At 39.2% G+C, this 26343-nt stretch overlaps 1 protein-coding gene across 1 annotated transcript in view; it reads right to left on the bottom strand.

Moving 5' to 3' along the window:
- Nucleotides 1-725: 725 nt before the first annotated feature.
- The window catches only part of LOC139740562 (extracellular calcium-sensing receptor-like), a 97392-nt gene continuing 71774 nt past the window's right edge, over nucleotides 726-26343 (bottom strand). The window contains exons 3-6 of the mRNA XM_071651147.1: nucleotides 13574-13813; nucleotides 13075-13490; nucleotides 4014-4137; nucleotides 726-1726 (exon numbers count right to left, since the gene is read on the bottom strand). Of these exons, the coding sequence (XP_071507248.1) occupies nucleotides 726-1726; nucleotides 4014-4137; nucleotides 13075-13490; nucleotides 13574-13813 (1781 nt within the window). The remainder of the gene's footprint in view (nucleotides 1727-4013; nucleotides 4138-13074; nucleotides 13491-13573; nucleotides 13814-26343) is intronic.

The raw sequence follows: 26343 nt of genomic DNA, 5'->3' as shown, positions 1-26343 counted from the left end.
CTCATGTGTCGGATGAGAATGATGAAAGTTTGTTTGATCGCTGAAATCGATGTCCTGAAAGTGCTAAAATGTCCTTGATTGCTCAAAGAAAAAAATCGAAACATCATCAAGCATGAGCGATTGTTGTGGCTACCAAAATAGCAATAACCTTGGAGAAAAGAAACCAACAACAACAGCTCACTTAATACGTTTGGAGTGCGTAGTATCTCATACTTGATATCACAACGGTGCTTATGTGGGTGGTGGCTGGCACAAATCTATAGAGTTGCGGTTTATTTCAAGAGTCAAGTGAAATTGTCCTGTAAGAAAAGTTCCCTACCGTCATACCTAAATATTAATTATTTCCTGTCAATATCATATCGTTCATTCGGCATCAATTTGTCAAGAGGGCAAAGAAATTAAACCGGTCCATTTCTTTATTTTTTCAAACCCTCGAATACGTAGCGTTCATCTTGACATTCTGAGATAAAGAGAAAAGAAATCACACTACAAACTCTTCGCCTTAACATCAAATAATTATGCATTATGCAGTGTTGGAATGCTGAAACATTGAAGCGCAGTTAAATGGTGCACACGAAGCTTTAGTGAATACGTTATAATCGCTAGCACACCATTGGCTTAACATCTTTAGAGTAAGTGCACACAGTTTATTAGAGATGAAAACGGTAAGACATCGTCATGATTGCTACTAGAGTGTGATGATAACTTTGATGTCCAGGCTTCGACTAATGTGCTGTTGTAACCGTCCTCGAACGAGTCTTGTAGTGAGTGACGTCATTATTTGAGGCCAGGGTGCTCTGGAACTCTCCCACGGGAAACTGCGAAGCTTTTCTCCGCACGGCCGAGGCCGTGTTATCCTCGGGCTTCTGCAATATGATGTAGCACTTTGGAACGAACATGAACCCCAGTATCATGGCGTTCGATAACCACGTGGTGATCATTTGAAGCAACGACTGAAGGCTCCCGTTCACGGAGAAGTACAGGGGCAGGGATACGATCCAAATGACAATGTAAAAGAGCATTGTGACAGTGATGTAGCGAGTCTCGTGGAAATTTTCTGGGATTTTCCTGGCCCTGAATGACAGTACAAAGCAGACAATCGCTATAAGTGCGATGTAGCTGTACATCACGATAAAGCAGTACAGATTACTCTCACAGACGATGTAGATCTTGGTGGTTGATAGATTGTACTCGAAGCGCACTTCAGAGGGCGCCAACGAAAGATAGGCTGTCACCATGGCACCCTGGATGATCCAGAGAAAGATGAAGAATACGACCTGCGCGGACGTGTTGCGCAGTACGCGTTTGATGATGGAGGCGTTCCGCCATGACGAGGTGTCGAAGACAGCCAGGATCCGCCTCGTCTTGACGAGAAACAGCGCGAGAATGGCCGCGTTCAGGACGCTGTGGAGAGCGATCCTGAAGTTGCACGACCAGTTGGTCGGCATGCCAACGTAGAGGACGGGCTCGACGAAGCCAAGCATGAGCAGGCAGAGGAGGCAGTAGCTGAGCGGTCGATTGGAGGCGCGAACCACCGCGGTGTCATGGTGATGAATGAACACTCCCAGGGATACCAGCGTGCAGACGACACCGATACCGCACAGCACGAGACAGACGATTGCCACGGGGTTCTGCCACACTAGGACGTCCGTCATCTTCGGGATGCATTCAGTCCTGTTCTCGTTGGACCACGTGCCCTCCGGGCACTGGTTACACAGCGTTCGGCCTGTTGAAAAAAAAAATACAGAATCGATGGAATGATTATTATAATCAACTGCCTCTTCAGTTTCCCCCAAATTAGACATGACAGCACAAGAAACACAGATGCAATATAGACATAAAGAAATAGGTCAGAATCACGATAAGCCCAAACCAGTATCGTGTAATAAAAAGATGAGTAGACGGACAGGCAGAAAGATAGAGATAGATAAACAGATAGATTGGTATATGAAGATAGATAAAATTACAGTTTGATAGTCTGATAATGATGGATGAGATAGACAGATCGAGATTAAACTTAAAAGATAGAGAGAGAAATAATTCAGACAGAATGATGAAGACAGTGGGTTTCTTGGTCTATTTTTTTCCTACTCATTGTTAATTGAGTTAGATACGAACAAATCCCCAGATGGGCCTGTTGTTGTCTGACGACATTGTGTTCTGCAGCCATACACCGATTGCTTGAACGTGTGATTATAGCTTGATTGATGATAGGGCCTGCAGAGGATGGGCAGACCTGCAGGGGCATCCCAGCTTTTCACTTTCGTTATCACTTTTTTCCCTTAAATTTCTATTCTTATTTTTTAAATCTATGATTGACAATAGCACCAGAGGACATTCGATGATGAGGCGTAAAGAAAATAAAGACAATACCCAAGAAGTTAATAGACAGGATCTTATAAGGACCACCCTGTCTCCCCCTCCCCCGTAATCATTTTTTCTCCCTCTCCTTGTCTCCCCTCCAACCTCCCAATCTATCCCTCTTGCTCTTTTTTTTTTCTCTCTCTCTCTCTTGGCAGCATCATGCAAGTTGAATTTATTCAACCCAATAACCCACATCAGTCACAATTTATCATAGAATGATGTTCTCAAAACAACCATGCAGCACGATATTTAGGAAATATTGGCACAGAAGTCAATCATGCCTTTATTTTTTGCCATCTCGCCTTTGGTATCGTTTTGACAATTGACGCTTTCCATTCGACGGGATTAATTCAAGTAGTGAATAATTTCAGAGGCGAGGATAACGTCATTTTTTTTTCCCAAATCGATAAGGTTACGCCGCCCAAGGCCATTTGCTGTATGTTAACACAACGTCTGCCTGAATGTTATGGATGTGTGGAACCTAATCCACGCAATCACTCTTTTTTTCCTTCTTTCTTTCTTTTTTAGCACAACGTATGGCTTACTGCATTTGATCTCAGTATTTGCCTTCACCATTGGCAAGAAACTTTCTTCTCCCGCTATTGGAGATATTGGATTATACCTACGGGCTGATGGACGTGATTAGTAGAGAGTGTAAGGCAAATAAATGAATAAATAAATAAAAATTGTATTGAGTCGATATTGCATCGCTTGTGTCAGCTGTTGTTGTATGTATAGGATGTGTGTCGTCAACGTATGGAGGGGTTTTCTTTCCTTAATGCACTTTACACATAGTCAGGTGGAATATTACATCGCACACAAGCTTAAGCGTCTTGTTTAGCATGTCCATACATAAGTTATTTTGCGACCTATAAACCATTTCCCCATAGGGAACTTGAACAACATTGATGTGATTGTATTTGTATTGGCCAGATCAAAAGATGCATACCAATATTAACGCGCTTGCAAATAAGGTGAGATCCTACTGCGTATTGCAGTTAGCTTTGACTAATGAAATATACAAGCAAATAATATCAAAATCGAAATAACAAAAAGAAACAATTATTTTGGTCTCTACTACCATTGACTACTTATACATATGATTTGACGGGATGATGTCACCATCCAATAACTCATCCATTACCTTGTGTATAAAATATGACACAGTACACTCGAGTTATAATGTCCACGCATTTATAACAAAATTCCCGTTACAACGATGAATAGAAATTCAGGTCGCAAGATTACCATCTATATTTACATACTTTACTGTTCGGTTAAACTGCAATTTCGATAAGATGAAAGAAAACCGCAGGTCCCGTGAACTTCGTTATAACGGGAGTGCACTGTTTATAAAAACTAAGCTCGACGTGGGATAACTAAAGCAATGTGAAATTATAATTATACCAAATTGTGCCAAATAAAATGGAATGAAGTGAAGTGAAATGAAATGAAATGCGATGAAATGAAATGAAATGAAAATGAAATGAAATGAAATGAAATGAAATGAAATGAAATGAAATGAAATGAAACGAAACGAAATGTAATTAAATGAAATGAAATGAAATGAAATGAAACGAAATAAGATGAGATGAGATGAAGTGAAATGAAACAAAGTGCAATTAAAAGGATGTTGTCCATGCAGTTACCTGTTTGGTTGGTAATCGAACCGACTGGACAAGCCTCGCAGTCAAAGCAGCAAGGTAGTGAGCCCTCTCTCGACACCTTCACGAAACCAGGTTGACAAGGAGCACGGCATACTCCCTCGGGCGCCTGCATGCACAGAGAGTTGGGTGTTGAATTGAAAAGGGAGTGAGACAGAATTAGGTAAGCATCACAGCTTTAGGTAACGATGATATTTTGTGTCAGGCATTAATTATCATACGCGCATACCAATGATTATGCTGATGCCTTCTAGATCAAAAGTAAACGGATTAAACAAAATGAAATTGAAAAAAGAACCTCACAATTATCAAACAAGTCCAAGAGATGGATCAGCAAAAAGTGACAGTGTGTGTGTTTGTTTGTGTACTATTTCACATCTCGTATTTATTTAGATGTATTAGACACAATATTACCATCGTTATTGTTATCAAGATGTTTCACATTAATCAAGACATGCACGAAACGTTCGATCGACATTTACTTTCTTGTAGGCACATTTTTTTGTTTGTTTTTTTACACCCTGATTGCTTGATAATTGTTCAAGAGCTGGATGATTGGGGAGGTCCCGCGGAAAATGGCAGGCGATAGACATATTGAAAGAGCAGATGCTCCGTAACATATTCGCAGCGACATATTCTATTCTCAAAGGGAAGCTCTCTTCCAAGATGCGCGGAGGCAAAATGAGGTAGTGAAATTGAGCTTGGAGTTAAAGATGGATTGGTAATTTAATTAGCCAATGATAGTAAGACCAACTAGTAGGGCCTACCGTGAGAAATTCACATAATGTGTATCAAGTTTTCCTCTTGTTTACGAAGTGCAGCTAGAAAATTCCATTAGATCACAATTATTGGCATAGAGAGGTAATACAATTTGATGTCTGTAATGACCCTCTGTTTTAGTTTTACTAAACTTTGAATTTGTTCCCCGGTATCTTTTCCCCCTTTATAATCTGCTTATGATGATAGCGAGATGTTGGTTAGCAGCTCCCCTCACAGGAAATTTCCAGCGGGTGAAGCAAGACACAATGTACTCTAGTTTATTCATTTATTTGTATACGTGTGTGGTTTTTGTTTGGTTTTTGTTTTGTAATATTTGTTTCACCGTGATGCTGACGGCGACGTGTAATTTTGTTGCCCGCCAAGCGAACTTCACTATAATCTGCCGAGATTCGATAACAATGACCTCTAACGGCATGCAAAAACAGAGGGTCAGAGGTGGGAGAGAAGGGTCGAGTGTGGAGGGTGGGTGTCTTCTTTTGGACCTATAACACACGAGTCACGTTCTGTAAGGAAGATGATGGTGCTTGGGGATGACTCCCATCATCTCACCGTTGCTCTATCATCCATCATCGAGAGACAGCTTGTCTTAAATGCTTACAACCTTGGTCGAGATGGGGCACGATTTTGTCTTTTCTCGCGTGGCAACGTCACAACAGCGCACGGGTGACATATCTGGAACGGGTCATGCCAGGCAATCAGGCGCTTTTGTTTCACTTTTCTGTTTTCCCTGTTTAAGCGCTTTATGATAAAACTTTTTACTCTTTACCCTTCATCGATGATCCATCAGGATCTTGTGAAATGACGTAGAGAATGAATGCTAATTATGTTGGACATGATGTTGGAGGAGATACTTATGTCCGCCCCTTGCTACTTTTCCAGCTACCATCATCGCTCTCCATCCCGTAGAGCGTACAGCCTCTTCAAAAAGTTTAAAGTTGATACAAAGAAGTGTCGGAAGTCCTTACTTTAAAGTTTTTATGCCACCAATTTCTTTATATCATTTTTTCTTTTTTATGGCATTTGAGCTATTCTCTCCGGCGGGATCATTTTTAATGGTTTAAGATTTCAGTTGCTTGCGTAGCTACGTTTGCAGTCAGTGAAATCATGGGGTGCCTTTTAAATTGTAGACCTTTCCTGTGATTTCACTTACCCTGACTTATTTATGGGAACTAGGGAAGAAGCTCTTTCCTAGCTTCCGTAGATGAGTCACATCGGGGCATTAAATGAATGGACGAAGCCGGGCAAGAGCAGTGTTTGAAGTTTACTAACGACCAGCCATGAAAGTGGTCTTAAGTGCAGGTAGAATTGATGTGCTGTCGCAAATCATGTAACTCACAGCCTGCCTACTTACTACCGACACAGGAGTATGAGCCATTGGCTTTTTCTTGACATTTCAACTCACAGGGCTTAGCAGGACATTAGTTATATGTCAGCGGTTGTTTGGGCTGTTGTTTTCTGTTTGTTGTGGTGGTGGCATTTTTAAAGTATCTTAGGCAGTCTAAAGACGAAAATCACCAATATGGACATTATCAGATCAGGTTCCAGTCAAAACAAAGACAATCGTTACAGAACCCACCGCTACATTGTCACCTATATGTTATTTGTGGAAATTTAAAAAAAAAAAGAGTTCTAAATACTGGTCCTGCTCAAAATTTCCCGCCATTTTCATTTAACGGTTGCTGTGCTTGTTCTCGTTGTTTTTGTCGTTGTTGTTTTTTTCTCATCAGACTGCTGTATGTTTTTACAAAGCCTTGCTCATAATGGACCCTGAACATGGTGTTCACGTGTTGATAATGGTGTTATTACTTTTCAATAGTAACTGGTACATCGCGGAAAAGGTGATGACATGCATCAGGTTCTTTCCTCCTTGCCAAAAACAAGATTAATTCAATCAGAGTTTGTCATCCTAACACCATGAATATAATATCAGTCACCCTAGATTCTTGAGCATATACAAACCGACTTATCGACTAGACATAAATACCCATCAGCTGGCTAAAGCATCAGAGCGAGGCGGAAATGCGTTGTCTTGGCACGTTGGTAAAGTATTCCGCCTCACTAGTCCATTAAGTTATCAGCATTAAATGAAATTGAAAGGGAGAGCTTTTGCCTTTTTGAAGAAAAAAAAAACGCAGTGTTTGCTTCGTTTCAACGATTTCCCCTAAAAGGCCGGTCGGCACACATTAAAGAAATTGACAGGAATGACTAAGAAGCAGAATCCCGCATAAAAATTGAAACAAACACCGAGCTGCGAAATGATGCGGGGGAACAGTTATATATCAATACAATAGTTTCCTCCTTTTCGCCTTGCCTTTCAAATCTACCCTTCCAAACTAGCTACAGGCAGAAATGTTTGCTTTTAAACCATTACCTCGATTTCTCATCGCAGTAATCTGAAGAAGAAAAAAATGTCGAGGAAAAACAAAGATATCCCAAAATCATAGTGGAGACATACTCTGTGCTTCATAAACTTAATTGTTCATTTCAATCAAAATGTATGTCATGCAAAAACAAAACAGCAGAGTACGTAACGAAAAAGAGTATTCCAAATACTAACAGCATGCCGCCCACTTTTGATTACGCATAGCGTTCTCGTATATGTTTTTTTTTAATCATTTGCGTTTCAGCAGCACCATGTATCACGTGTATACACAAGACACAATGCTACATTCTCACCAAAACTGCACAAAAACAAAATTACTTTAATGATTTTTTGTCCTATTTTCCTCAGTTTTGCAGCCTTATATTCTCGAACATGTCAAATGACGTGTTCTCACAGTGACCCATGGACAAAATCTTAGGAACAACAAGGACGCAGGGACACCAACCATTTCATATCTTGATTAGATGTAACCTTGTCGGAGCCGGATAGGCAATGCACGGTTATTAAATGGTTTCTTCGTGAATTACCCATCATGGAAACGGTTATTTACCCTTGTGATAGACAAAATGTGATGTTCAAGCACGAATATTATTGGTACGCATTCGCACATGTTCAAGTACTATGTATGCACACACACACACACACACACACACACACACACACACACACACACTTCTGGAATAAAAACAAAACGAACCAAATTAAAAACAAACAAACAAACAAACAGAACAATGTGTCCAAAAGTCTGAGAGAAAGAAAATGAAAGAGAGAGAGAGAGAGAAAGAGAGAGAGAGAGAGATGAATATCGATTTATCAGACCAGCAAAAATAAACTGGAAAACGTGAAGTTAATAGCGACACTTCCAGTAAACACAGCGACAACAGGTAATCTGGATGCAGACATCATACACCTGCATGCACAGATGTTTACGTTCTCTCTCTCTCTCTCTCTCTCTCTCTCTCTCTCCATCTCTCTCTCTCTCTCTCTCTGTCTGAGGAATGAAAGTCACAATCAGACTATTTTTTTTTTGTCTCACACACGCATGATTGAGCAAATCATGCACGTAAGGACGATCAATTGCTTCCATGAGACGCTTTTCATCTCAATCGTACCAATCCGTGGTCAACTGATCATCTTGGGAAATCATGGGATGGTTGTGTGTACATTTTCCTGGCGTCTGTTTCTGTTCTCGTTTGTTTGTCTGTTTTGTTGCTGTTGTTGCTTATTGAATGGCCACAAAAGAACATGTATTCAGGTTAATATTTTTTCCTCTTGTTTTTTCCTGCTGTGATTTGTTTCTCAGTACTGGTTTTTTTCTCCCCCCCCCCTTTTTTTTTCATAGCAGCTTTGCCTTTTGATGCCATGCTTCTCAACCAGTGGGTTGCGAAACTCTCATATGTGGACCGCGATGTCGGCCAGAAATAACAGGAAAATAGCTTGATATTTGATCTAACCTCAGCGGGCCTCAGGAAAACTTGTAAGAGCCAAAGTGGGCCTCGGGTTTAAAAAAAAAATGTTAAGAATTACGACAATGTATATGAACGGATCACAGGCGTAAGAAATGCAATTGTGTCCCTGCACGACAAACTGATTAATATTGTAACCGTGAAACGTTACAGAATAATTATAATTTGGCCTGGGAGGTCCATCTTTAGACGGGGCTCAAGATTAGCGGTAGCCCGGTGGTCCGGTGGTGCGGGTCACTAAAACTTGACGTCGAGCTACCAATTTCAAAAAAAAGGTCATCCTTTTGTGGCCCGATCGGACAACTAAAACTCAAAATGAATTGTTTCGTTTGCTTTTATTTCGGCCCAATTCATCTTTGTTTTGGGGTTGTTGTTGTTGTTGTTGTTGTTGTTGTTGTTGTTGTTGTTTTTGGTTTTTGGTTTTTGGTTTTTGGTTTTTGTTTTGTTTTGTTTGTTTTTTTTTTTGGGGGGGGGGCACCAAAATTTTAGATTTAAAATATTAGTCACCAGAGAGGGGAAAAAAGCTAGTATCGAGCCCTGTTTTAGGTATAGGGCATTTGAAGACTGAATAAATATGAGTCATCATCCACTCGCTGAGCTTTGTGACTCAGCTGTAATGATCATGTTTGCTTACACAGGATTGCATTCTTCTTCTTCTTCTTCTTTTCAAGTAAAGATTTAATGAATTAAAGTACCACGATGCATGAAACGAAATCAAAGAGAGAATGTTCATGTACAGAAGTCATTATATCTTGAAAGGCTATTATTTTGATTAAATGGTTATTTTTCCATCCATCATTATCAAATGGTGATTCAATAGTTTTATGAATATGTTTATACGTTGGTATATAATACATCGTACATTCTGTTTTCTTTGAACTTGTATCGGCAACAAAAATGTGATAGTCATAGTGAAAATGAATTTGAATTTGAAGTAAAATCGAATTAGAAGAAGAATGAAACCTAAATATAATGTGAATTGAGAGAATGCAGCAATATTAGTAGAACGCATCAATTAAAGTTTGAAGAAAATGGGAAAATTTCCGTGCTGCCATCTCTGGATGAGAAGACTATGAACAGCGTTGTAAAGGAATTATGAAGAAAATTCAACATATTTTCACTTTTCTATAGGATAACAAAAGATCACTTCTCTCTTTCAAAAAAACAGAAAATGTATCAGTGCCAGTAATAAATCGAGGGAATGCGCAATTTTAATGCCAAATAAAAAAAAAAACAGATGAAATGAAATTTTTTAACATTTTCTTTGTGTTTACTGTAAGTCACTAACTGTAGTAGTATTTTCAGTCAGCAATGTAAACACCGAAATTAATATATTATATATATATATATATATATATATATATATATATATATATATATTCCCTCTCTTGTTTCAATTTATATATATATATATATATATATATATATATATATATATATATATATATGTATATATTACTTTTAAACGGATCGTTCTATTTTCTTCAAACTTTCTTCTTATGTTATCGCGCTAACGGAATTGATCACTTTTCTTTGACTAAGAAAACAAATACTGATTATTACATTATTGCAGGAACAACAGAACATGATGTTTCAAAGAACATTTTGGATCACACTTTTATCCGAAATTAGATGGTCCGCAATAGTTGCTACTTATGGTTAATAAACATGAAATCAAAATAAGATATTCATAACATCTTTTGTGTCATGGTTTGATTTCTGGTTCATTCTCGTTCATTCTGGTTCAAATCGCTTCTCGAGCTACATGACCAAAAACTATGCAACCAACTTTTGTCCCTTCCCTAATCAACAGTGTCCAGAGGAGTCTAATCGTACAGCTTAGATGTATTGTAATGGAGTTTACTTCTTTGTGTCAGGTAAATCATCACTTCAAAGCTATGAATATACTCTCGCAGATAATTTAAACACCAATCCGTCTGACCCACTCACTTCGCTGTCTGTTATGCTCGGTAACTATTTAAAGATGAGCTTTAATTACTTCTCTACCAATTTTTATTTCAACAAACGTAAACAGGAGAAAACTGACCAGAAATGACTATAATTCATTAGTGGGAAAGTGAGCAAAGAAAATGGGATTCGATCGGAATGGAATGGAATCCCATTTTCTTTGCTCATTTTTCCACTAATAAATTATATTCATTTCAGGTCAGTTTTCTCCTGTTTACGTTTGATACATACTCAAAAAGCTGAATCACTTCGGTGATCCTTCGCATTCATCCCCAAGTTGAATTATCCTTTGGGTTTATGCCGGGTTCAAGTATGTGCATGTGCGTCACACACAAACACATTGCTATAGCTTCTGACCATTCGAGCATTGAAAATCTAGGGTTTCTGGGACGAACACTGAATTACGGCTTTCTATAGCTCAGTCGGTAGAGCACTGGTCTAGCAATCCCAAGATCTCGATGGAATCCCATTTTCTTTGCTCATTTTTCCACTAATTTTCGTTTTCGTGACAATGGAATCTCAAAAACAGCCAAATTAATCCTCTACCAGAAAAAAAAAATGGCTGGAAGCAACCATCGACAAAAGACCCATACATTCTTTATATCATTCACATTCGAGGAAAAATGGAATGCACGAGCTCCAGAGTACTAGGAAAATGTATTAAATTTATCAAATGGAGAAATTGCAAAATGTATGTTATTGTGAAACGGCATTTCGAAGATCGATTTCTGTAGGTTTCTTTTGTCATTTTGTTTTTGCCTCCTCAAAAACGCAATAGAGCAGTACTAGCCGGCGGCGACTACCTTCAACCCATCTAACATGATCCCCACACGTGGATGACGGATGAAGATAGAGGAGGGAATCTCTCAGTTCGACAAGCCAGCTCGCTCTACATTACCAAATTGGCCCGGACCGCTCTAATAGCGACTAAGGAGTCTCCTCTCGTCTTGTGCTTTACTCTGAGTTGCTGTTGTTGTTTCTGTTGTCTCTCCGTCACGAAAAGATAAGGGAAGGGGCGGGGGGGGGGGGGGGGAGGGGAGGAAAGGGGTTGTGGAGTTTCCCGCCAATGGACGGTGTATCGCTCTTTCTGGGCCAATGAACTATATCAGCGACCTATATCGAATAATGGGTCAATATATTGAATCAGGCCAGAAGGCAATATTCTGCAGGTGCGAGACATCATGCGAGTGTCATAATAATATTTAAGGGCCTACAAGAAATGATATGCATTACTGTTAGTGTTGCCTATCATTAATTTTGTTCTCATGTTTTAAAGGGGGGGGGGGGGTTAATCCAACGCATCGCTTCCCCTGGTACAACAATGGTTATCTTCTCTTCGAAACTGTACATACACACACAAACACACAAATGATGATATTGGAGTAAAACAAAAGGAGAATTTGATCTTTTTTTTTTTCTTCCTTGTAAGGAACAAGACACCGCTGAAAAGAGTGATTATTGAGTTCTTGTGATACAGCGCCTATTCAGGAGTATTATGCGGCAGCTGACTTATTGACCGTCGTTGACCGTCGGTAACCTGAAAGGACTCTGGCGAAAGAGACCCTTATAAAGCACCATTACGATTATCGGCAATCTTTTATGTGTGGTAATTTGCACAACGCATGCGTCTCTGTCCATGCTTAAATATCAGCACCATCGGCACGTTTGTAGGGCGCACCCGACGACGACAATTTACAGCTCGTCTGAGTTCGATTACCAGGGCCGTCCATCAACCCTGTCATTAAGACATTACGCTGTCTTGTTTGTGGAGGAGAAGGGCAAAAAAACACAGGGAGGTAACAAGCGCAGAAGCGCACTTTAATTGTCTGTGCATAATAAACCCAGCCTCAAAAAGGTTAAGGCAGGCAAAATACGCGGCTGGTAGAGTAATTACAGTAATGATTTAAGGCACATTGTTGCTCGTTTGCGGCCGACTTTATGTTCTCATTTCATATCCCCCCCCCCTCTCCCGACCCACATACACACTCATGCATCTTGCTTGAGGAAGAATATAGAAGAACAGAGGGGCTACGTTGCTTCAGGGAGGTATATCCCTGGTTGCTTTAAGAAGTTGGCACACTTAGTGCTGACAAAGTTTCTTTCCAGTAAATTCTTTTAGAGTTAGTTTCTTCTTCTTTCTTTTCTTTTGTCCTTTCACACTTAATTCTGTCTCAATTGAAATGTTTACATTTAAAAAAATATGATATGTAATTAGTACCTATGTAATGTATGTGTGTAAGGCGCTTTGCATCAATTTAACGTTTCCCGTCAGCCTGTAAGACTCCCTCATTCTCAGACAAAAAAAAAATGCCAAATTTGCTTTGTTTTGTCTTCATAAAAACCTACTTGCCAAATCCCTGCAAAATTCAATCCTCTTTTTTTTTCCTCGGTCAGTAAAATGTCACGTTCAATAAACACAGACACAGTCCAAATAGTGTGCGTTACCTACCTGTCCATTGTTAATGTCCTGATGCCAATTGATTTGTGTCGTGTCAATGCTGAGGACGCCCTCTCCGTTCGGGTACACATCATAGCGTCCGATTTCGGTAAACCTGATGGGTCGCTCGGCGGAGGTCGCCGCCGTTGTAACGTTATCCGACGCCGTCACACCTCCAGACACTGCTGCCTCGCGCTTCCAATGAATAATGCAAAAATTGGCCGCCATTTCGCCATTTTCGTTAAACGTGTGATAAGGCAACGTGTCCTTTGATCCCGCGTGCTTGGTAAAGTTGACTGCCTTCAGGTAATTGATGAGCTGCCAAGATTCCAGGTTATTCGGATCGGGACACATTCCGTCCGCCAGAAGTCCCCCGGGCTCTCGGCACCTTTCGACGCTGCGCAGGGTGTAGGCAGCGGCATACACGGCTAAGTATACATGATAGAGAGTAAACGATCGCGAGTATCCTCGTACACTCTCCAGGTCCATGAGTTCGTGAGACGCGCACAACTTTGCAGCTGTCTTGTTTTGTCGGAGAGGTCGCAATTGAAATTGGTTTCCCAGATCTCTCTCAGCCATGTGTCGTTCTCAAACTTCGGGTTGGTTGGGTTGAGTGTTGACAAGTAGTTCACGTACCCAGGTATTTCGTGCGTCTGGAGAACAACGCCCAGAACATTGCCAAGGATAGTGTAATTCTGGCTTGAAATCAGAGTGGAAGTCGCCCAAATTTCGCTGGCTATCCACGTCATTTCTGTGTATGGAAGAAACAAAAGAGGCGATAAGTTCATAACCAGGTATTACGAGAAAAATATAGACACCACGGGACACATCAATTAATGCAGAGCCGTGGACAGCATCGTGGACACTCAAGAGTAGATGTTCTGCGTTTGGAATGTCAGAACATGACCACGACACTGTCATGACTGTTGTTCAAAAAACCCTGCCCTTTGGTTGAGGCATGAATGTAAAGTATAAATGTTTAACACCAGCTCTACGATTCTTCTCGCACTTTACCTGCCCAGGTTGAGAAGATGAAGCAGAGCAACGGTGGCATATCAATGTTACCAGTGTGATGAGCACGTTGTAATGGGGTGGTAACGACCTGTTATCATAATCTATATTATACGGTATGTATTTGGTGCGCATTATTTTGTTATAGTCTGTCGCACGTGACGGTATCAACTTCGTATCCCCCTGCATGCATGTTCAAGTCCACATCAATATTTCAAGGTCATGATTAACGAGGTATGTAATCAGTTCCACTCCAGTTACATCTTACAAACACCCAAGGAACTACGACCGTGTTCACTTAGTAAACAAGTGAAGAGTTTGTTTGCAAAAACCGATAAGTCCATTTTTGAAGATTTTGAAGTACGGTCTCTGTCATAAAGTACAAAATAATACCTTTTGAATGATATATTGGTCACTACAAAGGTACATTTTTGAAGTTATGGTCAAAAGAAGCAAAAAAAGAATTATTATTCTCTTTATTTTTTTTTACCTTTAACCGCAAATATCTCCATTTGACAAATATGGACTTATCGGTTTTTGCAAACAAACTCTTCAAGTGTAACTACTTCCAAGGGTATAGTGTTTTATATTTTCCCCCTTTTTTGCCGAACTCAAACAGAGTAAGAGGTAAAGTCTCTCAGATAACGGATTATGTTATCATTGGTTCTTACCAAAGAGAGTTTTGGCAAGCACGCAAACAAACACGAACGTTTATGTAAAGACAGTTTATTCCTGATATACCATTATCTTTTCAAATGAGAAGTCACCGACAATACTTTCGATCTCTGATTTACAGCTAAAATCACAGCCACACTTTAGTCGTTAGTCATCTGGTAATATTGCATTTTGATAAAGAAACTGCAGAATGGGATGGAGTAACTTTAATTGTACTTGCCAATAATATCTTTCCCGATAGTTGCTACACTTGCGACGACGCAAGAAATCCTATTAAATCTTATGAGAAAATGAAGCCTGGACAGAAGAATGACAAACGAAAAAACAAAAACAAAAAACATATCCTTCGTTTATTTTGTTTTTTTTTTCTTCCCTTTTTGAAGAGAATGTTCTTTGGGTCCCTGGGGCAAGAAAGGACAGTCACATGATCAATATCAAACGACTCAGAGGGCGGATACGGGCTGAAGGAATCATTATGATGAAAGAAGAGCATGATCTACGCTGATGACTTTATATCATACGGAACAGCTGGAATATCTAATCAGGCAATATCAAGCAAGCGTTTGACATTTCATCCGGGTCATTTCACCCGGGTATTTGGGGGGCTGCACGCAGGGAGGTGAAGAGAGGTTGGATCATTGGCTCTTACTTGCCATGTCGCTAACAGGACCGTAGCCGACGGCGAGAAACAACAAGCGCGGGAAAATCTAGAGGAATTCAATCAGACGAGAACTTTCACTCATTCTGATGGCAGATATTATGACATGCTTGAAGTACTGCTTGATACTCCTTACTCTAAAACTTAGAAACATCAAGGCTTAAAAAAAGAATAGGGACTTACTCTTCATGGCGTGACGGTCTTAAATGCATACGAGTTCAATTTTCATTTAAAGACTTTGTTTTTTTGTTTTGTTTTGTTTTTGTTTGTTTTTTTGCTTTGGTTCATGGTGGCTGATACATCATGGGAGCAAGAAATAGATATTGTATGCTGTAGCAAATGTGCAGAAGTCATATGTAGGATTCTGTTGGTGTATATCATAGTCCCATCGGTAATATTTCTGTCATATAAATGCATTCCTAATTAAAATTCAATTCAATTATTTTTTCTTATTTTTCATCAATAAAAGGACATGCATAACACAAGGTGAGACATTTTTCATCTCAACTTTTAAACAATTTGGATGGACAAATCATTGAATATAAGGCAAAATATCATATGCATGAATGGTATTGTAACGACTAAAAAAGGAACAATGAACACTTTGTCATTATAACAAGACAAAAAGTAAATAATTCTATGATGATGGAAAAGAGTGTTCCACTAAAAAGCAGAGCTTGTAGCACGTGGATCACTTAAAAAAACCAAATAACAGCACAATATACCAATACACCGATAACCATGATTGATGCCAATATACGAATATACCAACATCAAACAGCCAGACTTAATTCTCTGCCGGTGCCTGTCCGCTTTCCATAGTTCGAACTGACAAGTTAAAAGCAGGTTGCGCTGTTAGGCTGGCAAAGTTCATTCGCAAATGTACTGGAACAATAATTGATTGAATGTTGACCCCATAAACATTTCATGAACAAAATGTAGCCTACAAAGGAGCATAAGGTGACATGAAATCATGTCCACATCAAACTTTCAAGGCTTCATTCAATTCTGTGGATAACATGAATTTTTAGATGTATGTATGGATGGTGTATGGTTATATTCCCTATCAAACAGGCGTCAGTAATGGTTTGGATTGATACGATTTATTTCATTAAAAAAAGTTTTACGACGCCAACTTCCAACCTCGAAGTGCCCCTCTTTGGCAGAGTTCTGCCTTCTCGCGTGGCAAGCGCCTGCGGAAAAGACGGTGTAAGGTGGCGTCATAACTTTCTGGTCGTATTTTAGACGTCGTCACATAAACTTTCAAGAGAGACGTTTGCAGTACGCTTTCATATCGATTATAAGCTTTCTTATCCATAATTTATTTTTACGGCAACATTAACTTTGTGTCTCACAGTCATAGCAACTATACATTAATTGACTATAGTGAGATGCCCAGCAGGGAATGATTCGTATAAGTTTCATGATGATATCATTCCCTCAAACTTCATAAGTTCCATGACAGAAACACAACTCTTTTCTTTTTCTATGCAGTGGCTGTCTTTTCGCAACACGTTCGTGTATAATATTCTTTCTTTCCTGGTTTTGATGTTCTTTCTGATTCCTCCATCCCCAAGAATGCCTCCTGTTATGTGTATTTATTCATGTTGTTTTTTCCCCCAAAAAAACAACGTTATACGGTTTTTACTAGAGCAACAACAGCAACAAAACCTTTTGACTCGTAAATAAGATTCCTTACAATTCTTTGATATAAAAAAAAAAAAATCTGCAGAGTTACGGAATATATTCTTTTATATTATTCTAAAGGTCATATTGGGAACTGAAAACATGTGCGATTACAAATTCCTCTAAGAAAAAAAAAAAGCCCTGCATGTTAGCGGTCTCCTTTCTATCTATTCAAATTTCCTATCATTCATCAATCTACTTAAAGTGCTTTTATGTGTATGTTTCAGGATCCATTACTTTCCATTACAAGCTCCAGAAACTTGCATTGTAATGGTCTCGTTTCTATTCATTCGAATTCGCCATTATCCATCAAATCGTTACAATATGTACTTTTTGCTAGCACGATATTTTATTTTTGTCCTCAATTCTCAAAGAAGCCACTGACTAGTTCAAATATTTAATATCCTACTGGAAAAAATAAGAAGAACTAATTGATTTTTTTTTTAATTCTCTACATGAGTTACCTAAGAGGCACCCCATGGGCGTATTCAAGATACGAAATTGTAAGAAGTAAAAGGAGATATTATAGAAAGAGGGCAAGACAGAGAGAAGAAGAGACAGACAGGTGTGTGTGTGTGTGTGCGTGTGTGTGTGTGTGTTATACACATTATTCAAGCGATGAATAAATGTAACGAAGTTTATGCGTTCATGTGTATATATTGAAGCTTTTTTTCTATTTTTCCCCAAGTCATTGCGCCGAAAAAAAAAAACATGTTACGTGTTTATCGTTTGTAACGTGGTATTATGCTTTTTTAAGGTTTGTAGAAGCAGTTTTTTTTTTTACATATATATATATATGACTACGAATGGATCGAAATAGAACGACATAGTTCCATTCATAAGTATCGATTTTGAAGTGAGTTCAAAATCAATCAATCGAGGCAAATTACAAGTAGACGTCCATTCACTAAAACAAAATGCAAATAAGACACAGATGCATAAAATGATGTCATCACTAATTCCAGAAATCCAGCTTAAATTTTGCGGCGTTGTAAATTTCGACCTTTCTTTGCCATAGCCCCTCCCCCTTCCAAACTTCAAAAAAAAAAAATGGTAGATGCAAAAAAAAAAAATGATCTCAATCACATTCGGAGAGCATATGCAAAATTTTGTGATATCTTCGAATTGTCATTGAAAAGTCAAATCAGCTGTAATGTTTTTGTTGGTTGTTGTTTTCGTTTCAATCATGCAGTATCAATTCAATCATAGTTTATTTCCAATCAACGAAGATCATAAGCATAATACAAAGTATGTCGCAAGGGAGAGTCGAGGTTCAACTAATTTTTTCCCTAAATAACGAAATTACTTGGATGCAATCCAAGAATAATGGTTCATTATATGCTTCATTAATGAAATCCGATTCGCGGATTGATCTACGTAACGTCTCTGACCCCCCCCCCCCCCAAAAAAAAAAAAAAATAATAATAATAATAAAAATAAAATAAAATGGTATGTTGAATACAAATGCCACTTAGGAAATATGTGCCATACTGTGACGTCATATTCTTCGTATTCATCGATAGCGTGTGTATTGTTATTTGAATGAGTCTCATAGACTAAGCATTGTGTAAAATCACGTCCACTGCGAGCGGTACACTGATCGTCTGTGCTGCAATAATGTATGTACTCAAACAACCAAACTAGAGTGATATTTAGTGTAATTTTTTTTTTTAGATTTGTTTAAGGATATGAAGCAAAAACGTCATGCACCATTTCGAGGCTCTAGTGAAATTATCAAATCCTCAGTGACAGGACAAGCACGCACTATTTCATTTGTAGCAGCACCCCACAGAAAACAGCGCCATACATCTGTCACCTTGGAATGCGTTATTTCAACTAAAGGCTCGCAATGCATGGTATATTTCGTTTGATGTAAGATCTTCATTTTTCACAGATGCTACCATTGTGTATGTTAACTGTCATGAGTCAACCCGATCTTTTAATCAACGAAAAATTGAATGAATGAAAATCAACTGACAAATATTCAGAACCAATTCACACTTGACGCGCTTGAGGCACCTTTTGTAATTATACCGTAGGTGTATATTATATATCAACATGATTATGTGAGTTTATACATGAGTATACACACATACATTTGTATGACATACACCAATAGCGTAATCATATCATTACGATTGCGTTATTATTGTAATCATCAGCGTTGTTCTTACCATTGGTTCTGTTTTTTCATGTCACCATCATCATCATTACTGTCCCGATCAATTTTTTAGGTAATGTAATACAATGAAAGACGGTTTACATTTCAAGTTTGTAAAACTAGATTAGATAAGACTAGATAAGACTAGATTAAAATACCCCCTCCAAAAAAGCGACAACAACAAACAAATAAACAGAATCGTTAGAATATTATCATGAAATATTTGTTTGTTGACCAGAACGGAGGAATTTGCCAGGCATGACGAATGGAGATCGAGTGTTTGTCGGACCAAGAAGGTAGTAGGCCAAGTGGTGCGCAACACAGTTGCGTTTGCTCAAAATACGTCTTCAAGTGAAGTGGCACGTAACGACCACTTGACGAATGGCAGGTCACTTCGACTGAGTGACGCGCGGGCTGCCCGCACCCAAGCGACACTCGTAGTAAGAGTCCCACGAGGTGCAGGAAACACGACAACACAGCTGTCTCCGTACTCTCACCTCGGCCGGTCACTCAAAGATATGTGACCACAGCTTGACCCAATACAATATGCGTTAATTATACTTTATGTGTGAAAGAGGAAGGGGAAACACAACTGGGGTGGAAAACTGGACATTGGGTTTTATAGGGGAGAATGTAAGATTCACTGTGAATTCTATTATCGATACCTAGAATGGTGTATCTTTGTCTTTGATTTCTTTTTTGTATTTTTATTTTCATTTTACTCTAACGCTAATGAAGCACTGTTATTCTGTCATAGTTGCCCTGAACACGCTGAATGGTAAATATCAGCCACGCTTGCTTGTTTTTTTTTTTTTTTTTTTGATCACAGTACATGAACAATTTGGTAATGTGAAGACAAAAATATGACAATTCTTTTCCTTTGATATCATTCGCATTGTAGGTCAGCCAAAAATTTTAACCAAAATCGAAAATGGTGGCTTTCCACCATCCGATTATAACTTCCAACAAACCGATGTCTAGCTCGGTATATATATTTCCACAAAACAAGGTGTGTTTTTTTTCAATCGCTTGTCCATGCACTCAAACATAAAGCATGCAACCGATACAATAACGTGGTTTTGATATAAAGTAACTCTGTAGTGCAAATGTATGCTGAATTGCATGATACCCTGATCTTCACTTACTAATATGTGACCACAAGAATATCAAAATATGTATTTTAAGACATTTTTTTCTACTATTTTCCTTCAGATTACTCAGATACGCCTTGGTCATCCAGGTTGGGAATTGGGCACAGGGCTAACAACACTGTTTTGCAAAACATGTCATGTTACGGGAACAGCAAAGAAGGAAAACAACACAATCCTGGTGTGGGAAGCTTCCAAAGCCATCGAAAGAGGCTCGCATGAGTAGTGGTGGTGAAAGCCGAAAGGAAGCTACTGATTGGAAGATGAGAGTCCTGACTATCGAAAACAAAACCAAAATTGAAATTGGGAAAGTAGAAAGGAACAGGAGAGTATTACTCTCACATCTGCTCTCCAGTGGACACCTGAAGGTAGACGTAAGAGAGGACGGCCCAGGAACACCTGGCAGCCGAAGACCGTAACCCAAACTTGGGGAACGGGACGTGACTAGGCTGGCCTGCAGGACAGACAAAGATGGAGAACTTTCGATCAATGTCTTTTTTTAATCATACTTATTACTAACATGAAAAGAGGAAAAAGTGATTTCAGTGTAGCAAAGAGACACGTTTTAATTTTGTTTGAGTCTGAAGTTACGTTCAGACGATGATCCTTAACCTCGAGGAGAGCTATCTTCGAGGATTGGTTCGTAGTTAAGAACCGTGTAGACGCATTCGTTGATGAAGTTAACTCGAAAATAGCTATCGTAGTTATGCAATGTGTGGACAGAACTTGTCGACAGGAACATGTAGATAAGCGTAGTTGCGGGGAAAGTGAGCCTATCCTCGAGGATAGCTACCTTCGAGGATAAGCTTCGTCGTGTGAACACGCGTGGTGCAGTTGGGGGACCAGAGCTTATCTTCGAAGATAGCTATCCTCGAGGTTAAGGATCACCGTCTGAACGTAACTTGAGTTCCTACTAAGCACATACGTAACGGCTTCAAGAGCTCAAAGATCTTGCCGACCTTCTGGGACCTTATTCCATGAAGTGTGAAGAGGGGGAAAGGTTGCACGGCGTGACACTCCCTTTGTTTTTGGTTGCGCATCATTACCAGCATTCGTTTGGAGTGCAAACCTAGGATGGAGACATTAAGTCATTATGGCAGCGAGCGCGGACTCATCAATGAACTATTAGACGCCAAATCGGTAGGCACCTATCTATCGCATCAGTGTACACCAACCCATTTAGGGCGCGTATATTCATAAAGTGGACATCATGTCGGCTCTTGAATGTAATTCATCAATCTAAAAGGGGGGAAAAACAAGAAGGAAAAGGGAAGAAAGAGAGAAAAGGATTGATGGGGAGAACAGGAAAGGTTAAGTAGGTATCATTACGAACAGTGAAGATGCAATGTGATCAAATGAGGACATTACCAGCGAAGCCTCGACAGGCTTGCTCGAGTGGATTGTGCTTGCGTGTTTTTCCTATAAGGCAGTCCAAACTCTACGATAATAATCACTTATCCAGTGGCAGATCCGGAGGGGGCACATCGGGCGCCCCCCTCTTATTTTTGCTAAAAACAAAAGAAAAGAATTAAAAAATGAAATGAAACCAGTAAGTGGCACCAGAAATATTCAATGCGTCGCCCTCCCCCTCCCCTTCCCCCTCCCCCTTTACGGAATTCCTGGATCCGCCCCTGCTTATCGACAAAGGCCGGAGAAAACGGATCATTAGGTGTGATCTGTCACCATGAGAACCTAGTATTTACCTTAGCATTCGTTCATTAATACAACATAAGACATTAAACTCAGGGACCGCGGTACATTTTTAGTGTGTGCTAATGAGTGTGTGTGTGTGGGGGGGGGGGGGGTGGAGGAGGGAGGGGGAGGTGGTAGTGCTTGTGATTGGTTAGGTCAGGGGTCGATGCTCCCTCTTCTCCATGCCTCCTCCCCCCCCCCCCCTCCCATTTATTCGATGGAAAGATTATGGGTGAAACCTTCTGGTGTTATGTTTTGTGTGCGTGTATGTGTGTTTGTGTGTGTTTGTGTGTGTGCGTGTGTTTATGTGTGTTTGTGTGTGTGTGTGTGTGTGCGCGCGCGCGTTGTGTTTAACTACTATTTCTAAAAGCAAAAAGTGTTTGTGGTTTGTGTGTGTGTATAGAGGAGGGGGGAGGTGGTGATCGTCCAGTAACATTATCACAGGAACGCCCTGTTATTACATTAGAGCTATTAAACATGTTAAACGGCGCCAATTTCAGTACAACGATAGATACACTGCTCCTAAGAAGTGATGATGGTGACATGATTTGATACCCAAATAGTCAAATCTAGTCAAAATCTAAGTCAAACAGACTGAATAGACCACCATCCATGCCAATGATGAGGTTACGATGCCGCTGATGACAACTCGTAAAATTATAGCCTTTTCGTCAATGCGATGTGATTGATGCAGATTTAAGCGCAGCAGTAGTTAAAACCATAACCGAAAGGTTCCAGCCAGAACGTCAATGAAAGTGGATATTAGTAGCTATACAAATATTTCCACTTCTGACACCTCAACATCATTATGTGTTGAGAAAAATCATAAAGTACCTGACCAAAGTGCACGAAGTTTAAGTTTAAGATTCGATCAGATTTATTTTTTCCATGTGAGCATCGTTCGTAATTATCTTTGTCTAATCTTTAGAATTCCACGCTAATTTCCTTTCCTGCTTTTTATGTTTTAAAGTTGACTGTTGCTCAACGGACCAATCACGAGACATCTTTTTCTCTTTTCTTATTTCAACATTATATATTTTTAACGTTCAGATGATAGTGTCCTGAATTACTACGCCCATATTATCTAAAGAAAAAAAAATTGCCGTCAGTAACAGGTTAACGTGTCGGTCACATGTGGATCATATGGATAAGCAAGGGAAGAGAAAAGCCAACGGTGTTCCTTCCTTTCGATGACTCGTATGATCTGATTATTGAGGTGAAACAGCTGCATGATTTACGGAAAATTGGGTGTCCGCAAGGAGCTTCCAGCATCCGAGCCTTCCTGATCGACCAAGCGAGTATTTTGATTGTGTTCACTGGAAATCGGCGAGTGTTAAATTGGCACCACTTGTTTGCTCAACGCCGCGTATTAAGAGGAAAAGGGATCGCGGGAAATCTTTAAATCTCGTTTGATGTCTAAAGCTAAAGATATATAGGATATACGTGATGCTGTTGCGGACGCTGGAGAGATTTGAGAGAAAATGCAAAAGGATATTTTGTCGTGTTATCCAGTCAAAGTGTATTTTGCTCGATGTCATAATTTGCGTATGGACACTAAGAAGTTTACACCATCGAATTACGCGATGAGAGTTCAGTATCGATTGCGCAAAATGTGTCTTGACAGAGCAAAATACACGAGCAGGCAAGCAAGCACACACACATACATACACACACACACACACATACACACTCACAAAGGTGCATAAAACATTACATACATTTTTTGTACATATATATATATATATATATATATATATATATATAAAGGCCTAAACATACATGGAATGTTCAATAAAGTGCATCGTATGTATACAGACAACAAAAAGATGTGCAGGAGAAAAACATGTCAGAATATCTTTTAATGAGTCAATGTTTACAATATCGTAGAAAGGTAAAATACTCAAATTAAATGAATTACTGTTTATTCGTTGTTACACAAGCCAAACTTCGTTTGACTTGAATAGAGGTGAATACGTTTCATTGCGCCCTGAAGTTACTTTATGATGAATAAAAATTGCACTGCCGAGAACAAAAAATGTGAGCACTACAGACAATCGGCTTCGTTGTCATTCATTTGTTAGCTTGGGTTTGTTTCTTTTGTTTGTTTGTTTTTTGTTGTTGTTGTTGTTTTTTTTGCAGTTTGAAAGGTCGAAGCTCTCAGTTTAGCCATATGTCAATATCTAGAGCAGATATGAACATATTTGTAAATTCATATGTCAAGGATGGTGTTTTCATTCCTTTCATTTATCATGCTCTGCTCAGACGATGTTATGTGGATAGATTTTTCAATATCAGTCGACCTAAATGTGCTGGATACACATTCTGATTAATGTCATCGTACCTTTTGATGAACTCAGCTCAATTTTGTGGCACCTCTTTGTATTGTCATATTTCTTTGATGTTGTTGTTTTTATTTCTTTTCCCGATTTTTTGATGCTGGGTGTTTTTGTTACAGGTTGTTGTTGTTTTTGTACTTATACGTTTGAGCTTGAAACAATGTCATGGTCTCAAAGCAGAGATACTTAATGTACTCATACTGGTAGATTTGACGTTATTGAAATATCGCACAAACTCTTCTGTTTTATACGTTGGAGCTATATCGGAGGATATGGGATATTGTTACACTTTCAATTTAAATTGTGACGTCAATAGAGTAAGAGCTATGCCATAAAAACTCATTGTCTTTGTATCAATAGAAGATGAGCAAGTGCAATAGTAATATGGCGCCAAGGGGCTTAAAGGTATTGTTTACCATTGGGAGCAGTGATTAAAAAAATATTCGAGTTTTCACATGTGATGCATATGTCTAGGTCAGTTGTATCACAAAACATCCTAAACCATAATTATTTTTTTTAATATGTATTTACATGTCGCCAAAATTATTCGAGCCTATTTCTAAACTCTATTTAACTTTAGTAGGTTCTTGCATTTTCCTCTAATGTTACTACATATGTATCAGCATTTGCTAAGATCATTTCACGAAAGGCGTGCCATTCTAACAATCGCGATGAGTGTACGTAACACTTGTTCATGCAGTTTTAAATATGCTGTACCTAGCGAAAAAGCACTCGACATCCGATGATGACATAACTTTTTCACCGTTGGATATGACTATATTACAGGGATAGCCTGTTCAATTCACTGTCTATTCTCTTTAATTCTGAATACAAAGGATTTTTTTTAGATGCAGAAGTAGAAGACCAATTTGACGGAACCTAAAAGCATCCATGCTGTTCTTTCTCGAACCAATATTTTACTCCAGATGTTCTCCAGTTTTTCTCCGGACGCGCTTGACACACACACAAAAAAAAATTGGAGGCACTTTGAATTGTTATGGCTATGGAAAGCTCACTTGACATTTAAGTAGCATAGAGATGATCTTCTGATCTTTTGTCAATGTTTTGCAATATCTATTGACGACTGGTATACGACTTCAGCCACTAATCATTTTCGACTGGCTTTGATGAGGGTATGATGAGTTATCAATCAATACCAACAATAGCTGCAGCGAATGTCTGTGCGCTATTCTTTCGTTATTAACCTTTTTCTACTCTGTCTTTGACTGTCTGCATATAGTTGTGTGTGTATATATATATATATATATATCTCCCTCTTTCTCTATGTACTTCTTTTGAAATGCCAGTCAGTATCAAACAAGTCCTACGGACCCACCGCTCGGAAGAAACGCTGGGAATTAAGGGCAAGGAAATAAGATTTAACACAATGAACTTTGGAGAGCAAAAAATAATTTCGAGTTCAATCCAAAATTGTAGACACCATGACAGAATGATGCGAGAGGATTAAAAACAAATTGATGGAGTATACAGCCTCCTGTATTCCTAGAGGTCACATAGGGAGCTTCACATTGATCTTTACGTGATGTGCTTGCAGCCTTGGTTACATAACGACGCATATTATCAATTATGCATTTTTCTATCAATGCCTAATGTGCCCATGATCCAGAGGAACCTCTCTACACTTCCGTTGAATTTCCTCTGCAAATACTAACTTGCAAAAGAAAAAAGGCGTGATTATAATACAATATACTTTTTTACCTCGACTTTCTGGTTGTTTCTTGAAAGGTTTCTTGAATTTGCGTTTCTCTGTTTGTTCGCTTTTTCCTCGGCTCGTGATGGGAACGTGGGCCGCTTTCCGTTGGCCTTGTCAGTTGCTTGTGAATGCAAGCATTTTGAATGTCAGTATCATGGACAAAGAAAACAACTAACAGACATCCTTGAGCTCTAATCAAA

The sequence above is a fragment of the Diadema antillarum genome, unplaced genomic scaffold (genome assembly GCF_040938485.1).
Source record: "Diadema antillarum isolate AM-2024a unplaced genomic scaffold, OU_Dant_1.0 seq00000861_RagTag, whole genome shotgun sequence".
NCBI classification, from domain to species: Eukaryota; Metazoa; Echinodermata; class Echinoidea; order Diadematoida; family Diadematidae; genus Diadema; species Diadema antillarum.
This window is presented reverse-complemented; position numbering and strand designations above follow the sequence as displayed.